This window comes from Oncorhynchus mykiss, chromosome 28 (assembly GCF_013265735.2).
Source record: "Oncorhynchus mykiss isolate Arlee chromosome 28, USDA_OmykA_1.1, whole genome shotgun sequence".
Lineage (NCBI taxonomy): Eukaryota > Metazoa > Chordata > Actinopteri > Salmoniformes > Salmonidae > Oncorhynchus > Oncorhynchus mykiss.
In genome coordinates this window covers 41,621,567-41,642,942 of record NC_048592.1, presented here as the reverse complement: position 1 = coordinate 41,642,942, position 21,376 = coordinate 41,621,567, and the positions used below count along the sequence as shown (strand labels likewise).

Genomic DNA, 21,376 nt, shown 5'->3' with positions numbered 1-21,376 from the left:
TCCTCCCCAGTATATTTAGGCCCAGTCCTGAATAACCCCTAACCCCTCCTCCCCAGTATAGTTAGGTCCTGTCCAGAATTTTTTGTGGAAAGCCTTTGTTCTGGTCAAAGTCACGGGTACGTCTGAGCCAACTGTTTTCCTTTAGTTGAGTAAGGAGCGTCTTTCTCTGGGTAACTCTCTCTGTTTTTTTCCTAATGGATTCATACAGAGCATTTAACTTTGTCAGTTTCATTTATAACGTGTTGTTGCTTTATAAGAAGTGTTTGTTTCTGTGGAGCCATTTTTGGCTATGTTACATATTCATTAAAAAGGCCAGACATGCTGGGCAGTGGTGGAAAGATGGCCATGTATTCCTGAACGCTAGCTCCAGCCTACGCAACATCACCTTCTCTCTGTGAGCGGAGCTGGGGAGAAGGACAGTGGGAATTACACCTGTATATGATAATATGGGACGCCGTTTGGGTCTTTGCATGCGTCAAACAAAAGATACACGTCAAATAACCCTATTTGACTTGTCAAATAAGCTTGTTGACCAATCAGGACCTGAATATGACTGCACGTCACATAATAATTTAACGCGTTCGTGGTTTTTTTTCCCCGTAGTTATTACATATTGATTACACTATCACTCGTATTTCATGTCTCAACGATTCATCGATACGTATGCTATAATGCTGGTAAAGTTGTCTCTAGCACATACAGTGCTGGTCATAATAAAAAGCTAGCTAGCTCATGGATGTAAAACAATGTTCATCCCCAAAAACATAGCAAAACGACATCATCTGTTTCAGTATAACTAGCTAACTATATAGCTAGGTGTCATCATCTAAAACAACCCTAATTTATAAGACAATTCGTATTTGATGAATGGTGGTCGGACCCATCTATGTGAAGCTAGCCACAATAAGGATTAGCCACAATATTGGACTAGCGGTTAGCCTTCAAAATAAAAGTATGTTATTGACAGTGACGCAAATGAATACAAATAGTAGAATTATGCCATAATTGAATATATCATGCTAAACGGGTTGGAATGTTGTTATATAAAATCAACAAAACACAATCATTTGTTAATTTCACAAAAATCTGTTGAAATCACACTGGATATATTATACTTTAGAATTGCATTGGGGGCATCCTTATTTCACTGTACAGCCTTACCTATGGACTGTTGATCAATGACATGGGGTATCAGTCTACTCAGTGACACCCAGAGAACATTAGTGTCGTAGCTCTCATTGTGGGACTCTGAATCAACTGTGAATTGCTCCACATTTATTGTCAACCTATGTGTATTGAACACTATTCCCGAGGAAAAACAATACTGCGTGGATGTTTTGGAGTCTGATAACTCTGAGGAGGACATTGGGGAAAAAAAATCTTAGGTATTGAGTAGACTGATACCCCATTTAATTGATCCCCAATCCTTAGGTAAAGCTGTACAGTGCAATATGAATGTCAATACACACATTAGGCTGACTGGAGAGGTGATTTGACACAGTCACAGTCCCGCGATAAGAGCTACAACGCTAATATTTGCATAAACACTTCACATTAGTGTTCTGTGGGTGTCACCGAGTAGACTGATACCCCATTTCATTGCTTCACATTCCAACCTTGTTTAACATGATCTAGTCTAAATATGGCATGATTCCACCAATTGTAACCTTCTGCATCACATTCAAATATGTACTTTTATTTTGAAGGCAACTCGCATCCTTATTGTGGCTAGCTTCACAACACAGGTTGCTTATAGCTTTGGGCAACAGGGTTTCGTCGCTGGCTAGCTATTTATTTTCATGAACTGAAGTTCAGTTTCAATAGGCGAACAACAAGTGTTTACCTAGCTAATACTTACTCACAAGGATTCCTAAATAATTGCTAAGTATAATGGAAATGACTGCAGTTTTTACTTTTCAGGCTGGTTGTATTGGTGCTAGCTAGGTAGCAGGATAAAGCTAGCTAGCTACCCCAGAAGTTCTGGTCCAACACAATATTCTACAATTAAACTGTGTTATTTGACGTATCAAATTAAAAGCTTATTTAACGTGTCAAATAGTGTTATTTCACCGTATATTTTTTTGACGCTCAAAAACCCAAAAGGCGTTCCATACCTATAGGACAGCCACCTCAGTGGTGGGAGGTAAGATATTCAACATGCAACAGGTGGTTCAGTGAACTTAGGCCTACATGATGAGTAACATTGTCAGAGAGTATTGTGATAGCTCCCTGAGCTAATGCCCAGGCTTCAGCTCAGTGGGTTAATACAGCCTTTTAGCAGACACTTATCCAAAGGAAGTTACAGTCATACACTTCGTTGGTGGTTGTGTGGTACCGGGAATCTAACCCACAAGCCTGACTGTGCAAGCGCCATGCTCTACCAACTGAGTCATACAGGACCCCAGGTTTAAACCCAGTCAGGCACAGTTCTACCCAAACAACTGAGTCATACAGGACCCCAGGTTTAAACCCAGTCAGGCACAGTTCTACACAAACAACTGAGTCATACTGACCACAGGTTTAAACCCAGTCAGGCACAGTTCTACCCAAACAACGGAGCCATACAGGACCACAGGTTTAAACCCAGTCAGTCACACCTCTACCCAAACATACTTTCTTATTTTTGTAAGATGTATCTTTAAAAAAAAAAACATTACAGAACCTACACATACAAACGACAGCTAACAGCCCACACAAACATCCACAACATCACCCCTACACAGACCCACCTGTCGTTACGCGCATCAGCGCTTCATTTGGACTCAGTAGATTCCAACACTTTATTGATTACCTCCCCTATATCTGTCTGTTCCTCAGTTTGATCCCTGTGTCATCATTATTGTTGTTATGTTTCCCCTGTCTAGATGCTGTCCTTGCTTGTTTCATGTTGGTTATTTATTAAATGTTCACTCCCTGTACTTGCTTCTCGTCTCCCAGCGTCTCTCCTCACAATCTATCATATGAATATCCTTCCAATAGTTCATATTATTTTCTAAGAGATTGTCAGTTGGATATGCTCTCTGCTAGATTTTATATATCTTACCTATCATATGAATGCAGATCCTTCAATAAGATTCCATCAACATTTTCTGATGTCCAAAAGATTTCAAATTGAAATTTCACAATATTAAACTGTTAAATTAACTTTCTAATCTTTCCAAATATAACGTTATTATTTTGTTTATTCCACCAGACCTCCTTACCTCTGTGCCCTCTGTCAATCCCCTTGAGCCCACGGTCAAGCCAAAGCCTGGCATGTGTGAGTGCGTGAGGTTGGGGTCCCGAGCCATGGTGAGACGTTCTTTCCCATCCACATGGTTCAACTCTTCTAGATATATTACAGCTCTGACTTAAAACATGATTCCAGGTGGCCTTGCTTCTAGATATATTATTTCACTGGATGTTGTACAACATTGTTAGGCCTATTTTAAATACAAACTGTGAAAAGTATGGAAAGTATCACTTATACTTTTTCAAGTGTTGGTGATTTTAGTTTAAAAATTGACAAAAGATGTGTGTATTTGTGTATATTAATAACTTACTATTTATTACATGATTAACTATTGTGCCTGATTCATTCCTCAACATGTAGTCTACTGCTCAGCAACAGCCTAAACTTTCATTTGGTCATATCATTTAGTCAGAATCACATAATATTGTGGGCAGAAGCCCAATAAAGGGTCCATCAATAAAAGGTTGGTGATGATGTTTCTGGTTTTTATTTGTTGAATCTTCACCCTACAACAATAAAATATATGCCTAACGATTGCTATTTTCTCTTTGGGTAAAATACAGGTTGCATTACAGTAGAGTAGGCCGAGTTTATGACTACAGGTGCGCATGTTGGGGGTAAGGCGAAACCGCAGGATGGAAACGTAGGTTTTTGGTGTACCAGAGCTGTTTCCTTCCATTGCGTCACGCAGAACACCAATTATTGCATCACAATAGCTTGGCGCACACCTGCCATGACTGTGTTCCATTACATCCCGCTGTGGTCAGACTCACTGTATCCACCAGACAGCTCGGTAACAGTGTGACATTGCTTATTACTTCAACCCCAAGTTTCCCCTTGGTAAAGAACGCATTTATCTAAACAGCACTGGATAGAAGCTACATCTCCGTGCGCATTTTGCCCATCTTTCATCCTACAGTGGTCGTGGTGATGTGTGACTGAAGAAGTCATTATGTTTGCCAATTCAGTCGAGGACCTTGGCCTCCGTAAGCTAGTGCCACGGCTCCTCAAAACATCCGAGGAGGAGTTCGGCTCAGAGAGGGTCACCGGGTACTTCAAACTATTCGTGGTTCTCCTCTCCGTCCTTCTTTTCCTCTTCTGGGTTATCCATCTACGGAAAGATGATGTAAGTACTGCCCGTAGACCGTAGACGTAGCAGCAGGAAGACGTTTTTGAGTAGGGGGTGCTGCAGGGGAGGGGTGGGGGTTGAAATAAATCACCTTAATAATATAGTATTTGCAGGCTAACAATAAAATACAATTCCTAATGTGATGAGTAGTCTAAGCATATAGGACAAGATTCGGCAACAGTAGTCACTGCAGCCTAAAGTTAATTGAAATAAATGTGGCAATTTTATAACTGACATGCAGATCAGTAGAAATGGTAGGATAAATTGTTAGCTTCCCCAAACTCGAAACACAACTGGAAACTCATGCACTGCCTAGCAATAGACTGTTGTGAACAGAGAACATATTTATTTGTACTGCAAGGTACAAGGTGTGTACAGCAGGCCTGTCAGCCGACCATTGTTCCATATTTTATATTGATTTTCTCCAAGTTTAGGATGATAAACCAATAGAAATGGAATTGTTCCATATCAGTTGATATCCACCACAGGGGGGAGAGAAGGGAAGAGGGAGGAAGCCTGACCCGACTTCACTCAAACTAAACTGTCTATCATACAGCAGAGCATGTCTGACTCCAATCCCCCAGAACTGAATAGATAAGAGCATATTGTAACAACCTTAAGCCAACACAAAGCGATCTCATCAACGGGTTCGGACCTCTTGGCGCAACAGTTAAGGTGTTACCTCGACAGTCGCTGGACCTGGGTTTGAGTCCCAGTTGAGGATACCTCCTGAATTTGCTATATTGATGTCAGAAGTGGGATGGTGGCCGAGAGGCACTCGGAGAGGCGTGTCCACGTGACTGACTTGGTATAGAGAAGCGTGGGGACACACTCTCCTGAAGGAAGGGGGTATTGTAACAACCTTAACCCAACTACTAGTCTCCTCATCAAGGGGGTTGGATCTCTTGCCGTAACGGTTAAGGTGTTAGCTTGACAGTTGCTGGACTCAGGTTCGAGTCCCGTTCAGGGCTACAATATGCTACAATATCAGGAGCTCACCACTTATAAAACTGAGCTGAGATGCAGAATGGGGTCTAAAACTAAGCTGAGATCTCTCCATACAGAATGGGGTCTAAAACTAAGCTGAGATCTCTCCATACAGAATGCGGTCTAAAACTAAGCTGAGATCTCTCCATACAGAATGGGGCCTAAAACTAAGCTGAGATCTCTCCATACAGAATGGGGTCTAAAACTAAGCTGAGATCTCTCCATACAGAATGGGGTCTAAAACTAAGCTGAGATCTCTCCATACAGAATGGGGTCTAAAACTAAGCTGAGATCTCTCCATACAGAATGCGGTCTAAAACTAAGCTGAGATCTCTCCATACAGAATGGGGTCTAAAACTAAGCTGAGATCTCTCCATACAGAATGGGGTCTAAAACTAAGCTGAGATCTCTCCATACAGAATGGGGCCTAAAACTAAGCTGACATCTCTCCATACAGTGTGTAGAGAAATGCTTGTGCTTCTAGTTCTGACAGTGCAGCAATATCTGAACAAGTAATCGAACAATTCCACGACAACTACCTTATACACACAAATCTAAGTAAAGGGATGGAATAAGCTTCCCAGCTGTATGTAATAACACTTAAGATTTTCTGGGCTAACAATGTAAGAAATAATATATATATTTTTTTTTAAATACTGCAAAGTTTCCTAAGGACTAGAAGTGAGGCGAACCTCCCTTTCGGCGCCATCTTCAGATCTAGTAGTGGTGTCAGTAGGCTTACTCTACGTTAGTAGTGGTGTCAGTAGGCTTACTATACATCAGTAGTGGTGCCAGTAGGCTTACTCTACGTTAGTAGTGGTGTCAGTAGGCTTACTCTACGTTAGTAGTGGTGCCAGTAGGCTTACTCTACGTTAGTAGTGGTGTCAGTAGGCTTACTCTACGTTAGTAGTGGTGCCAGTAGGCTTACTCTACGTTAATAGTGGTGCCAGTAGGCTTACTCTACGTTAGTAGTGGTGCCAGTAGGCTTACTCTACATTAGTAGTGGTGTCAGTAGGCTTACTCTACATTAGTAGTGGTGCCAGTAGGCTTACTCTACATCAGTAATGGTGTCAGTAGGCTTACTCTACGTTAGTAGTGGTGCCAGTAGGCTTACTCTACGTTAGTAGTGGTGTCAGTAGGCTTACTCTACATTAGTAGTGGTGTCAGTAGGCTTACTCTACATTAGTAGTGGTGCCAGTAGGCTTACTCTACATCAGTAATGGTGTCAGTAGGCTTACTCTACGTTAGTAGTGGTGCCAGTAGGCTTACTCTACGTTAGTAGTGGTGTCAGTAGACTTACTCTGCATTAGTAGTGGTACCAGTAGGCTTACTCTACATTAGTAGTGGTGCCAGTAGGCTTACTCTACATTAGTAGTGGTGCCAGTAGGCTTACTCTACGTTAGTAGTGGTGCCAGTAGGCTTACTCTATATTAGTAGTGGTGCCAGTAGGCTTACTCTGCGTTAGTAGTGGTGCCAGTAGGCTTACTCTACATTTGTGTAACGTATAGGAAGCAGATAATCAGACAGGCTGAATTTAGGCCTTAAATGTGTATTTTATGATCCTTATACCAATTTTTGCTGTGGCTTTTTTCAACAGGATGAGGTCTACGACGAGATTGACTCGTAAGTCCTCTTTCATAATTTATTGTGAATTCAAAGGGATCTTTCATGTGGGTTAATAAAAATAAAAAAAGATTACCATTGAATTATTCAGAATTTAAAAAACAAATGACACCCTATTCCCTATGTAGTGCACTACTTTTGACCAGGACCCATAGGGCTCTAGTCAAAAGTAGTGTACAGGGGATTAATTAGGGTGCCATTTGAGATTGATTGATTTTGTCCTGCAGAAACCTGGTCAACAGGTTCACAGAGGGAGTCACCCTCAACTACAAATACCTCCAGCGCTTGGAGGGGCGGCTGGACATGAAGACGCTACAGATAGACAGACTGAACGCTGAAGCGAACTTTGACCTCTCCTCCTGCTGCTGCTATGGTTCTGACTCCTGCTCTGGTGGACCCTCCTGCAGCTACACCTCTGACTCCTGGTCTGAGAGGTCCTCCTGCAGATACACCTCTGACTCCTGCTCTGGGAGGTCCTCCTGCAGCTACACCTCTGACTACTGCTCTGGGAGGTCCTCCTGCAGCTACACCTCTGACTCCTGGTCTGAGAGGTCCTCCTGCAGATACACCTCTGACTCCTGCTCTGGGAGGTCCTCCTGCAGAAACACCTCTAGAACTAAAACACATTCTAGATCACATTGTAGATCTTCCGGATCTTCTAGGTCCTCCTCCAGATCTAGTGGTGGTGACTGCAGCACCTGCCGACACTGTAACAAACTGCCGGACAGGTTCCTGGGCGGTAGTCTGGATAGTCCCTACCCATTGGATAGTCTGGATTGCCCTCACCCATTGGATAGCCCCAGCCCAGTGGAAATTCCCAGACAACCATTTAGTCTTAGCCCACTACCAGGAGATGATAAGGGGCACGTCAGATACTATGGCTCCACGCAAGCCTCCAACACCTCCTGCCGTTCGACTCGCCACTCCTCTGAAAATGCCTCCCAATGGTCCTCTCCCAGCCCCTCGAGGTATGTGAATCCTTCTAACTCATCCCCTAGCTCCTCTAAGTATCTGACTCCTCCCCTAGCTCCTCTAAGTATCTGACTCCTCTCCCAGCCCCTCGAGGTACGTGAATCCTTCTAACTCATCCCCTAGCTCCTCTAAGTATCTGACTCCTCCCCTAGCTCCTCTAAGTATCTGACTCCTCTCCCAGCCCCTCGAGGTACGTGAATCCTTCTAACTCATCCCCTAGCTCCTCTAAGTATCTGACTCATCCCCTAGCTCCTCTAAGTATCTGACTCCTCCCCTAGCACCTCTAAGTATCTGACTCCTCCCCTAGCTCCTCTAATTATCTGACTCCTCCCCTAGCTCCTCTAAGTATCTGACTCCTCCCTTAGCACCTCTAAGTATCTGACTCCTCCCCTAGCTCCTCTAAGTATCTGACTCCTCCCCTAGCTCCTCTAAGTATCTGACTCCTCTCCCAGCTTCTCGAGGTACTTGAATCCTTCTATCTCATCCCCTAGCTCCTCTAAGTATCTGACTCATCCCCTAGCTCCTCTAAGTATCTGACTCCTCCCCTAGCTCCTCTAAGTATCTGACTCCTCCCCTAGCACCTCTAAGTATCCGACTCCTCCCCTAGCTCCTCTAAGTATCTGACTCCTCCCTTAGCACCTCTAAGTATCTGACTCCTCCCCTAGCACCTCTAAGTATCTGACTCCTCCCCTAGCTCCTCTAAGTATCTGACTCCTCCCCTAGCTCCTCTAAGTATCTGACTCCTCCCCTAGCACCTCTAAGTATCTGACTCCTCCCCTAGCTCCTCTAATTATCTGACTCCTCCCCTAGCTCCTCTAAGTATCTGACTCCTCCCTTAGCACCTCTAAGTATCTGACTCCTCCCCTAGCTCCTCTAAGTATCTGACTCCTCCCCTAGCTCCTCTAAGTATCTGACTCCTCTCCCAGCTTCTCGAGGTACTTGAATCCTTCTATCTCATCCCCTAGCTCCTCTAAGTATCTGACTCATCCCCTAGCTCCTCTAAGTATCTGACTCCTCCCCTAGCTCCTCTAAGTATCTGACTCCTCCCCTAGCACCTCTAAGTATCCGACTCCTCCCCTAGCTCCTCTAAGTATCTGACTCCTCCCTTAGCACCTCTAAGTATCTGACTCCTCCCCTAGCACCTCTAAGTATCTGACTCCTCCCCTAGCTCCTCTAAGTATCTGACTCCTCCCCTAGCACCTCTAAGTATCCGACTCCTCCCCTAGCTCCTCTAATTATCTGACTCCTCCCCTAGCTCCTCTAAGTATCTGAATCCTTCTGACTCTCGGCTGCCTCTGGAGTATCATCAAAGCCCTCGGCAGCCTACTATTGGTTACTACGACACCACCAAGATGGAGGACAAAGGGGACTATGTTCCTGTGGTTGCTACTACTGTTAAGTCTTCACCTGGCTTCAAAGACCGCTCCAACCCCGCTGACTGCTCCGAGACTCAGAAGGCCAACTGTGTAGACCATTCCAAGACTCCGATGACAGTGAGACGGATTATTACAGTGTTTGAGATCGTTCCAGGGAAAAGTGACCCACCTGTCCTGCACAGCTGGAACCAACGACGCCTGGAGGTAAATGTGCAACAGAAGGTCTGTACAAATTACCCTTTAAAATGTCTTCTGCGTCCCAAATTGCAATTTATCCCCCATAGATCTCTGGTCTAAGGTAGTGCACTATATATATGTACGTAGGGAATAGGGTGCCTTTTTGGACGCACACCCTGTTGAGGAGTTGTTGGGTTTGGTGGTAATCTGATGTAATCTAATGTATTCTGATGTAATCTAATGTCATCTAATGTAATCTGATGTAATCGAATGTAATCTAATGTAATCGGGGCGGCAGGGTAGCCTAGTGGTTAGAGCGTTGGACTAGTAACCGGAAGGTTGTGAGTTCAAACCCCCGAGCTGACAAGGTACAAATCTGTCGTTCTGCCCCTGAACAGGCAGTTAACCCACTGTTCCCAGGCCGTCATTGAAAATAAGAATTTGTTCTTAACTGACTTGCCTGGTTAAATAAAGGTAAAATAAAAAATAAAAAAAAATAATCTAATGTAATCTGATGTATTCTAATGTATTCTGATGTAATCTAATGTAATCTAATGTAATCTAATGTATTCTGATGTAATCTAATGTAATCTGATGTAATCTAATGTAATCTGATGTATTCTGATGTAATCTAATGTAATCTAATATAATCTGATGTAATCTGATATGATCTAATGTATTCTGATGTAATCTAATGTATTCTGATGTAATCTAATGTAATCTGATGTATTCTGATGTAGTCTAATGTAATCTGATGTAATTGATGTAATCTGATGTAATCTAATGTAATCTGATGTAATCTAATTTATTCTGATGTAATCTAATGTAATCGGATGTAATTGAATGTAATCTGATGCAATCTAATGTATTCTGATGTAGTCTAATGTAATCTGATGTAATTGATGTAATCTGATGTAATCTAATGTAATCTGATGTAATCTAATGTATTCTGATGTAATCTAATATAATCTAATGTATTCTTATGTAATCTAATGTAATCTAATGTATTCTGATGTAATCTAATGTAATCTGATGTATTCTGATGTAATCTAATGTAATCTAATGTATTCTGATGTAATCTAATGTATTCGGATGTAATCTAATGTATTCTGATGTAATCTAATGTAATCTAATGTATTCTGATGTAATCTAATGTAATCTAATGTAATCTGATGTAATCTAATGTATTCTGATATAATCTAATGTAATCTAATGTATTCTGATGTAATCTAATGTAATCTAATGTAATCTGATGTAATCTAATGTATTCTGATATAATCTAATGTAATCTAATGTATTCTGATGTAATCTAATGTAATCTAATGTATTCTGATGTAATCTAATGTATTCTAATGTATTCTGATATAATCTAATGTAATCTAATGTATTCTGATGTAATCTAATGTAATCTAATGTAATATAATGTAATCTGATGTAATCTAATGTATTCTGATGTAATCTGATGTAATCTAATCGAAGATAGCCCATAATGAGAGACTGAAGGGAGGAGGGACCAACCCCACCTCTAACCTGACCTCTACCTCCACCCACCTCGATACCACCCAGTCCACCTCAACCTCATCTCAGGCTAAAACAAGAAGGATCGCCAGGAAAACCACCAGCCTTCCAGACTTCTCCCCGCAGCATGTCAACAACCCTCCTAGTCTCAGTGGGTCGGAGGGTAAAGGTAAACCCAAGTCTTATAAGAGTTAACACTACTACGTTTATCTCCTTTTTGATGCTTGAAGTCACTGCCCCAAATATCAACAAAGTACTCCTGCACCCACAATCTGTATTTTTTTTTTGGGGGGGGGTATTTTATTTTCTAAAAGGTCAAGACAAGCCGTCCATCTGGATGTACCTGCAGGGTGGGGCCCAGATCACCTTCATCACCCAGGATATCCAGGAGAAGCTGGAGTCCCATGTCCGTCGCAAGCAGAGCCAGCGCCTCTGGGGATTCCCCAAGCAGGTCACCAGGTACGTCGGAGACCACCTTGCCGACCTGGCTGCCCAGGCCCCCTCCGCTTCCGGCGACAGCAAGACGGTTAAGATCCCTGGCAAGATCATGGGCAACGTGAGCGACCATGTTGGCCGAGGGCAGCGAAACACAGAGTTGTGTTTCAGGCTGTGTAACAGGACAAGGCCAGGGGAGGAGAGAGAGGAGACCCAGGCTACTAGTCCTACAGCTACAGCCAAACTCAAGGACAATTTATACAGCTCACGTGCCAACAGCAGGCCTGTGGAGAAGACTCCCTTCACCAGCACCAGCAGCACCATTACTCCCCAGCCAGCCGAGAGCCACACTACCAGACCCACCCAGAGCAGCCGATCTCTGGACGAGTCCTCCCTCCAGATGGCCCTGAACCCAGTGACCCTGACCCAGGAGAGACGCCAGCTGGAGATGCATGTGAAGAGGAACTGTCTGGAAGTCAAGCTCAAACCCCTCCCTGGCATGGTGGCCACCAGCCAGACAACCCTTTCCTCGGCAACCAGGCAGCCAACTAGGCAGCCCATCCAGGCAGCAGCCCTCGACCCTCTGAAATTCCCTGCGCCACTAAGGCGGAGGGATCCGGCGGCAGCGGAGGGATACGCGTCTTCTATGGACCCAGAGGCACCGAGGCGTCAGGAGGAGAATCTGGTGATGAAGCCCACATCTTCGGCCACCTCTTCGACCTCCTCAGCCCACCCTCACAGCTCAGCTCTGGAGACTTGGACCGGCATAGACACTGTCTCAGGACCCCGCTCTGCCTCCACCCCCATACGGCTGTTGTGTTATGACACGGACACTGACAGGCTTTTTGTGTTTACGACATAGATCTACATGGACTATTTGTTTTGGTACCAGACGATTCAGAACTGATACATTTTCTTTAACTAATAAAAAGGTTTTGCATTTCACATGGTTGACTTTGACTTGTTCTCGTAATCCATCAGATATGTCTGTTAAAGGTATCAATATATTAAGTTATGGCCTTTATTGACATCTTAAGACAATTCCATATTAAGCTAACATACGGAATTGTTTTAAGATGGATCATTTAGCTAATTTTAGGACTCCTAGAGGTATAAAAAAAGACACCCAGTTGAAGTCGTTAGTTTACATACACCTTAGAGCCAAATACATTTAAACTCCGTTTTTTTTTCTCACATTTACTGACATTTAATCATAGTACAAATGTCCTGTTTTAGGTCAGTTAGGATCACCACTTTATTTACAGAATGTGAAATGTCAGAATAATAGTAGAGACAATGATTTATTTCAGCTTTTATTTCTTTCATCACATTCCCAATAGGTCAGAAGTTTACATACACTCAATTAGTATTTGGAAGCATTGCCTTTAAATTGTTTAACTTGGGTCAAACGTGTTGGGTAGCCTTCCACAAGCTTCCCACAATAAGTTGGGTGAATTTTGGCCCCATTCCTCCACATACTTTTGGTCATGTAGTGTACTTGTTTTGTCCAATTACTGTGAACTTTAAGGTAACATACAGTACCAGTCAAAAGTTAGGACACACCTACTCATTCAAGGGTTTATCTTTATTTTTACTATTGTCTACATTGTAGAATAATAGTGAAGACATCACAACTATGAAATAACACATATGGAATCATGTAGTAACCCAAAAAAGTGTTAAACAAATCAAAATATATTTTATATTTGAGGTTCTTGAGGGGAAAAGGAAACCGCACACTGTTATTGATAGTATCACTGATCTTTAATAAGCTTACTTATCGGCCTCACGGCCTTCATCAGAGATTTTGTGAATTAAAAAAAAATGTGCACCCTTATGTAGACCTAGCCCCGCCCACATTCGTTCCACGCGTCAAAAGGGGCTGGAGGCCAAAGAAAAACAAAGTGCTACCGAATATAACACTATGCATTTCATAAATATTAGAATAAAGTGTGTAATTAGGACGTATTAAACACGTCTGTAAAACCACACTGAGGACATGGCAAGTTTTCATTAATCATTGGGTACATCGTACGAAAAACATCAGAGTAATCTTAAATAGGCACATAATTCATGTTCAAATTTACAACATAACATACATAGGCATTTCATCATTAAGTCCTTTAGGAAATAATGTCTGGAGGGTGAAAATCCCTAAACATTCCCTTTAACTCAAGAGTATTATTTATATCACCTCCCCTGTCTGATATCTTAACTTTCTCTATTCCACAAAATCTAAAGGTGGAAATGTCATGTTTTAGGTCATTGAAATGTACTGCGTCTGGATAATCCCTGTCGTTTCTCCTGATCCACAAACAAATCCACCACTTATTGTGTATAGGAGAGGTCGCAATTTACGCGATAAATTGGTCCGTGCCAACTGTCAGCCACGAAAGAAAATCAGCCAGGCTCTTTCACGCCCTCTTCCAAATGGTAGCTATAAATGCAGATGCGCACAGTGCAACAATATGTTGAAGTGTGAATGTTTCTGCCACCCACATACAGGAAAACGGTTCCTAATAAATGACATCATTACGTGTTCCACCACCCATGTTATTTACATTATTAAATGTCCATGTGGGCTCTGCTATGTCGGAAAAACCTCTCGATCTCTCAAACAGAGAATTAGTGAACACAAAAGTTCAATCAGGAGAAATGACAGGGATTATCCAGTCGCAATTTTTCCTTCCCCGCCAACCCCATTCGATGCGTGGAACGGATGTGGGTGGGGCTAGGTCTACTTAAAGGTGCTAATTTAACAAAGCTCACAAATGCTCTGATGAAGGCTGTGAGGCAGATACGTAAAGCTTAGTAAAGATCAGTGATACTATCAAGAGCAGTGTGCGGTTTCCTTGTTCCTTTATCTTGTCCAACTGTTACCATGGCACCTGCTAAAAGTTTGCTCAGATGTGTGAGTGCCTTTTGAATGTAATATTTGAGATTGTTCAAAGTAGCCACCCTTTGCCTTGATGACAGCTTGGCACACTCTTGGCATTCTCTCAACCTTACTTACCTTACTTACTTAACTTTACAGTTCTACACTACAGACACCCTGGTTTCGATTCCAGGCTGTATCACAACCAGCCATGACAACGTTTATTTTGCAAAGCTTGCGCACCCAATTTGTCCGGTTCGGGCAGCAATACTGCGCATGCCACGTGCGTTGCAAAATAAATGTACACATGCATGTTATTCAATCATTGCACCCACACTGCTCGCACGCGCCAATGAGTGTCTGCGTTGCCAGGCGCTAAAATAGAAGTTGCTTCTATTTGTGACGTTGAACGCAATGCAAGTCCTAGTCTATGGTGTTGCCAGGGAACAGCACCCAAGGCAGCAGACTCCTCCTCTGGCACACGGCAGCGAGCTGCAGATCCCCTCCTGGTCACAGGTAGCCTTCACACACCTGAATTCCTCCAGGAGGCAGTCCCAGATGACCCTGGTCACCAAACCTTGCAGTGCCCTACACGTTAACCGTAGGCAATCGTTTTGAAGGAATCTCCAGTTGCAAGGTATCTGTAGGAATATGGAAGATAATGTAACTATTAGACTTTTACATCACCAGGTCATTGTGGATTACTAAAGTATAATATCGCTGAAAACAAATCATGAGAACATTGGATTGATAGATGCATGGGCACACATATGTGCATGTGTAGCATGTGACAATGACAGGATCATATCAAGGACGGCATCACAAATTAGTACATAAATACCACTTGAAGCTTGATGATGAGTTGATCATTTGAATCAGCTGTGCAGTGCTGAGGCAACAACATGCACCTCTTTGTGTCCCCAGGACTGAGAACCAATGCTCTTCATTGGGACGGACCTCTTCATATGCAGACAGGCTTTCATAGCTCTCTTTATCTGAGGACGAAAACCTCACAAGAAACAGACTTCGTTATAGTCAAATTACACCACAACGAATATTATGTTACTTTTATCTCCGTTCTCACTTATAAGAACAGGAACTAAACAAAAGTACCTGCCCTATCCAGAATAGTCTCTTCTCTCACTTTGACAGTTGGTGCTGCTCTCCTTCCACCCTCCTCCATGGCTGTTAGCTCGCTACCTACAAATGCTTTTGGATTTTGTTTTTTTACAGTGATAAATACATCAAGATAGCTAGTTACTATGAAGTTAGGTAGCTGGTGATATTTCATTCACTTAGCTAGCTATCTATACGGTATGTGCTACCTCATTTAGCAGCTCATTTGAGTTAGCTAGCTAATAATACATCTGTTGTTTTTTAAAAACATTTTCAACATGTATTTATTAACTTGAATAGGTTCTCCCAGCCATGTGGACAATTGGAAACAGGGCAGCAAAGTAATTTTGCCACCAGAGGGGTTTAGAGGATATTACTATTGAACTGTGAACCCATTTAGTAACCAGACCTCTATACAAACTTGCAATGCTGAATTTTTGAAGCACCATATGCTGCCGAAACGCCCATAAGCGATTCGCAATGTGCGGCAATTTAGCGCTATCTAGTGTACATGCACCACGCCGTTATAGTGCAGTTCATGTATTGTTTAGTGTTGTGAAGTGTCTTTGCTGGCATACATCGAACATGTTTTTTTTATTATTTAGTTTGCCCCAACAAGATTTACATGCTAAAATCGCCACTTAAAAAAAAAAAACATATTACATATTTTCTTTTTCTTTTGAACATTTCCGAAATGCCGTAACCCGGAAGTACTTTTTTGATGTTGTCGACGAGACGCTGGTAAATGAACCATCAACGTTTTCCTTCTTGCTCACAAAATGGTCAACGATAAATATTGATAATCCTAATTGCAAATGGGCTATGGTAAGAGTTATTTGTCTGGTTACATACCTAGATAATCATTTCGGTATCTTATATATATATATATATATAGCTTATATGTTGTTATGTTTAGCTTAATAAACTAGCTACCGAAAAGTGTCTGTGACTGTTTTGACTGGCCAAGGAATGAATATAGTTAACCTAACATGCATAACTAGCTACATGTCCTTTATATTGATATAACAGCATGGATTAATTTGTTTTAGGTAGTCTGAACTAGTGAGACTGCTGTCGTCTTCTCCCATACCGCCAGTTGACCGCTCGTCCCCCACCACCATGTCTACGGGGATGGCCTCTGCACCTCTACTGCAGCCTACTAGCAACACAACCCAAGGTTTTATGCAACAATTACACATTTTTACTAACTATAATCAATAGGGACGATTGATAACGAGGCTTCAGGCTATTTTGACTGCTTCGGATCTTTTTTGAGTCGTCAAAAGAACGAATTGTTCGACTAATTTCTTTTTAATTTAATTTGGACAAAAGAACGAGTCAGAATTCATCCAAGGCTGAAACTTGACAAAAGAAAGTTGGCTGAGCTGGAACCGTAGCGCGATCCCATAGCAAATTAATGGTGTTTTTACGTTTGCAGAGCCTCTTCTCTGGCACAAAAATATATCCCTTTCTATTTTACAACTACCATCTGGGTTTTTGAAACGAAACTGAAAAATAACAACTCGTGTAGAAAGTAAACATCCGCACCTCGATGGTGCCAATAGTGCTGCACAACAAGGAAGTAGGAAACGAATGGCATTTTTTGACCGTTTCTGGTCTAGCGATCGATGACAGCAGATTACGCTGCCCAACTTTATGTTAATAGAAAGAGGAGATTATACTGATTTAAAATGGTGCCCGATTTAAAAAAGTGTAAATATACACATTGTTTGATATTAGGCGAAATATACCAGCATGCCCCTCCATATGAAAACAATGGGGGGGGGGGGATCTAAATATATATATACATTGCGAGATATTTCTCGAAATAGACCGACATACCTATATTTCCCCTATAGGAAACAATGGGACGACCGGTCTCATTGTCAACAATAGAGAAGCAGGCATTGTGACACGAACTAATAGGAGCTGGTAGGGTGAAAAATGCCTGGTTTTTTTTTTAGTGATTTCCTAAAAAACTACAACAAGCAGTTGGGACATGTGGTAATATTATGAAACTGGGCTCCACGTCATATGCACTGAACTAGTTTTTATCTGAAAAATGTGTCCAGCCTACCCAGTGTACAGCAGGTCAAATGAATTAGTCACAAGTCAGTGAAGAGTTGTTAAAAAATATAATGACTCGTTCGAACTGCACATCACCACCTTGACGTTCCGATGCTGTTTTCAAATAACTACTGATTCGACACAACATAGCGACGCTTGTGTCAAAATAACAATAACACAATTTTTACATTTTACCTTCATTAAACTAGGCAAGTCAGTTAAGATCAAATTCTTATTTTCAATGACGGCCTAGGAACAGTGGGTTAACTGCCTTGTTCAGGGGCAGAACGACAGATTTGTACCTTGTCAGATGATGATGCTTCGGAACTCACACTACCATCTGGGAGGTGTCAGAACTTTAATTTTATTTTTTATCTAACTAGCTAAGTCCGATAAGAACAAATTCTGATTTACACTGACGGCCTACCAAAAGGCCTCCTGTGGGGATGGGGATTACAAAATAAATGAAATAAAAATATGACAACACACATGACAAGAGAGACACTACATAAAGAGAGACCAACACAACATGGCAGCAACACAGCATGGCAGCAACACATGACTGGAGGAGACTGGTCCTGGGGGCATGGAGGATACTGGTCCTCTTGGGGAGACTGGTCCTCTTGGGGAGACTGGTCCTGGGGGCATGGATGTAGAGTGCGTGGAGGTGGCGCAGTTTGGCAGGGCTTGAATGTAGGGTGCATGGAGGGTGAATGTAGGGTGCATGGAGGGTCAGGGGGAGAGTAGGTCTGACAGGTCCGATGTCATTTAGGGCTTTGTAGACAAGGATAATTGTGTAGTACATTTTTTTGAGAAAAAGGTAGCCGGGGTAGATGAGCAAGGATGCGGGTGATGTGGACAGACTGGTTCTGAAGGCATGGAGGAGACTGGTCCTGGAGGAGACTGGGGATGGGGGTGCTGTGGACAGACTGGTTCTGGGGTTGGGGGTGATGTGGACAGACTGGTTCTGGGGTTGGGGGTGATGTGGACAGACTGGTTCTGGGGTTGGGGGTAATGTGGACAGACTGGTTCTGGGGTTGGGGATGGGGATGATGTGGACAGACACTTTTTGGATGAGCTGTAGTTTATTAATTGATACTGTGTTCACATAATCAATTCTTGAAAAAAAATGAATGCATGGATGTTTTTCTGTCAGATGTAGTGAGCGAGGGTCCTAGGCGGGAGATATTTTACAATGTGGACATTGAAGGAGAGAGCAGGGTCGAAAACAAACCGCTAGCTATACTTTGTTGATGACAGGAGAGCAGGGTTGAAAACAAACCGCTAGCTATACTTTGTTGATGACAGGAGAACAGGGTTGAAAACAAACCGCTAGCTATACTTTGTTGATGACAGGAGAGCAGGGTTGAAAACAAACCGCTAGCTATACTTTGTTGATGACAGGAAAGCAGGGTCGAAAACAAACCGCTAGCTATACTTTGTTGATGACAGGAAAGTCACATTTCTTCAACTGATTTCAACGTTGACATTCAGAATGACGAGATTGATTAACTACTCAAAAAAACAAATCCACTTTAAAAAATACAACACTAAATTGCTAATAAAACAGAGCAATCAGCCCAGGGCACCGTCAAAACAATCAGTTTTTCACCTCGTCAAACTGATTCTATATTCTGATTCTAAAATTACAACTAGGCTACAGAAAGGAAAATGGGGGATACCTAGTCAGTTGTCCAACTAAATGGCGTTTCCCTGTACAGCTAGTGAACAGAAAAGTAGGTATTTATAAAAAAAAAATGTGCTGGTTTTCATGGTTCGGGCCCCTTAGTTCTAGTGAAGGGAAATCTTTTTATTTTTAATTTTTTCTCCCCTACATCAGTCACTAATGCTCTTGGCTGAATGGAAGCAAGTCCCTGCAGCAATGTTCCTACATCTAGTGGAAAGCCTTCCCAGAAGAGTGGAGGCTGTTATAGCAGCAATGTTCCAACATCTAGTGGAAAGCCTTCCCAGAAGAGTGGAGGCTGTTATAGCAGCAATGTTCCAACATCTAGTGGAAAGCCTTCCCAGAAGAGTGGAGGCTGTTATAGCAGCAATGTTCCAACATCTAGTGGAAAGCCTTCCCAGAAGAGTGCAGGCTGTTATAGCAGGACAGGGTGGGCCAACTCCATATTAATGCCCATGATTTTGGAATGAAATGTTTGACGAGCAGGTGTCCACATACATTGGTCACGTAGTGTATGTTTCATATTAGTGAGAAATAATTTTGTAAAAAACAAAAGGTTTAAATGACTTAAAACCCGTTTTATAGGGTTAGAGTTCTCACACAGCCATATTGACATGCTACAGCCTGTTTACGGAAAACAGACAGAAGACAGGGAGGACTACCTGTTCTAATTAGCCATCTCCGAACCCCTGTGTGTAAACGATAGCCACAAACGTGTTGTCGCTGAACAATATTATTGACTGCAACTGTTAAAAAACATTTTAAAAGAAGAAAGCTGTTGCGTTTCCTCTCTCTCTATAGGTCAGAGAATGCCCTGCACGTTATACGGCTGCCATCGTGTCTACACGGACACAGACAGCCTGGCCAAACACATCAAGGACCATCAGAATCACATCCCCACTCAGTCCCTCCCAGGTAAGCTCGTAGAATACAACTTCCTGGATCTTGGAGGAGACAAGGTTTCCTTATTGGATAAAGGTAGACTCAGAAGTACCTGAACTGCTGCGTGTGTGTGTGTGAGGATACAAAAAAACATCACTGAGGACAGTTACAATTATTATAGTCAGGTTAAAGTTGCACTATGCAGAAATCGCTCTGTCGTTTCCTGGTTGCTGAAATTCTATTAGTTCTCATAGTTAAAGTCTTTGTGACAAAACAAGCAAGTATAGTGTAGAGAATCATTGTACCATCTAAACTGCTGTGAAATACCTTTCTCCATAACCAAACATATTGTATTTTCAGCTGGTGTACCTTACTGAAGGTCAAAGATGCAAAAAACGAAACACTAGGGCCCACAATAAACCCAACCAAGGCAAAAACCTGGCCAGCACTAGGACCCACGATAAACCCAACCAAGGCAAAAACCTGGCCAGCACTAGGACCCACGATAAACCCAACCAAGGCAAAAACCTGGCCATCACTAGGAGCCACAATAAACCCAACCAAGGCAAAAACCTTCCCAGCACTAAGACCCACAATAAACCCAACCAAGACAAAAAACTGGCCAGCACTAGGACCCACAATAAACCCAACCAAGGCAAAAACCTGGCCATCACTAGGAGCCACAATAAACACAACCAAGGCAAAAACCTGGCCAGCACTAGGACCCACGATAAACACAACCAAGGCAAAGACCTTCCCAGCACTAAGACCCACAATAAACCCAACCAAGACAAAAAACTGGCCAGCACTAGGGCCCACAATAAACACAACCAAGGCAAAAACCTGGCCAGCACTAAGACCCACAATAAACCCAACCAAGGCAAAAACCTGGCCATCACTAGGAGCCACAATAAACCCAACCAAGGCAAAAACCTGGCCAGCACTAGGGCCCACAATAAACCCAACCAAGGCAAAAACCTGGCCAGCACTAAGACCCACAATAAACCCAACCAAGGCAAAAAAACTGGCCAGCACTAGGACCCACGATTAACCCAACCAAGGCAAAAACCTGGCCAGCACTAAGACCCACAATAAACCCAACCAAGGCAAAAACCTGGCCAGCACTAGGACCCACCATAAACCCAACCAAGGCAAAAACCTGGCCAGCACTAAGACCCACCATAAACCCAACCAAGGCAAAAACCTGGCCAGCACTAAGACCCACCATAAACCCAACCAAGGCAAAAACCTGGCCATCACTAGGAGCCACAATAAACCCAACCAAGCACTAGTCGGCTGGCCC

At 42.7% G+C, this 21,376-nt stretch overlaps 2 protein-coding genes across 7 annotated transcripts in view; both read left to right on the top strand.

The window, feature by feature from the left end:
• Positions 1 to 1,776: 1,776 nt before the first annotated feature.
• LOC110509166 lies at positions 1,777 to 12,361 on the top strand. Of its 3 annotated transcripts, none has more exons than XM_036966906.1 (6): positions 1,777 to 4,358; positions 6,946 to 6,971; positions 7,199 to 7,939; positions 9,199 to 9,523; positions 10,976 to 11,183; positions 11,329 to 12,361. In XM_036966906.1, exons 1-6 carry the CDS (start codon positions 4,185 to 4,187, stop codon positions 12,309 to 12,311), a joined length of 2,457 nt encoding a protein of 818 aa, XP_036822801.1. In that variant the 5' UTR covers positions 1,777 to 4,184; the 3' UTR covers positions 12,312 to 12,361. The 3 variants fall into 3 exon arrangements, with proteins under 3 accessions (XP_036822801.1, XP_036822800.1, XP_036822802.1); XM_036966905.1 differs by having other exon boundaries at positions 9,199 to 9,541; XM_036966907.1 differs by lacking the exon at positions 1,777 to 4,358 and having other exon boundaries at positions 6,764 to 6,971; positions 9,199 to 9,541.
• Positions 12,362 to 16,102: 3,741 nt separating this feature from the next.
• The window catches only part of znf414 (zinc finger protein 414), a 39,542-nt gene continuing 34,268 nt past the window's right edge, over positions 16,103 to 21,376 (top strand). Inside the window, exons 1-3 of one of the 4 annotated variants that reach the window (XM_036967120.1) lie at positions 16,103 to 16,222; positions 16,490 to 16,617; positions 19,993 to 20,106. In XM_036967120.1, the coding sequence (XP_036823015.1) occupies positions 16,560 to 16,617; positions 19,993 to 20,106 (172 nt within the window). In that variant the 5' untranslated portion in view covers positions 16,103 to 16,222; positions 16,490 to 16,559. Of the gene's footprint in view, positions 16,266 to 16,489; positions 16,618 to 19,992; positions 20,107 to 21,376 lie in introns of all 4 variants that reach the window. The other 3 variants (XM_036967118.1, XM_036967117.1, XM_036967116.1) reach the window with 3 other exon arrangements.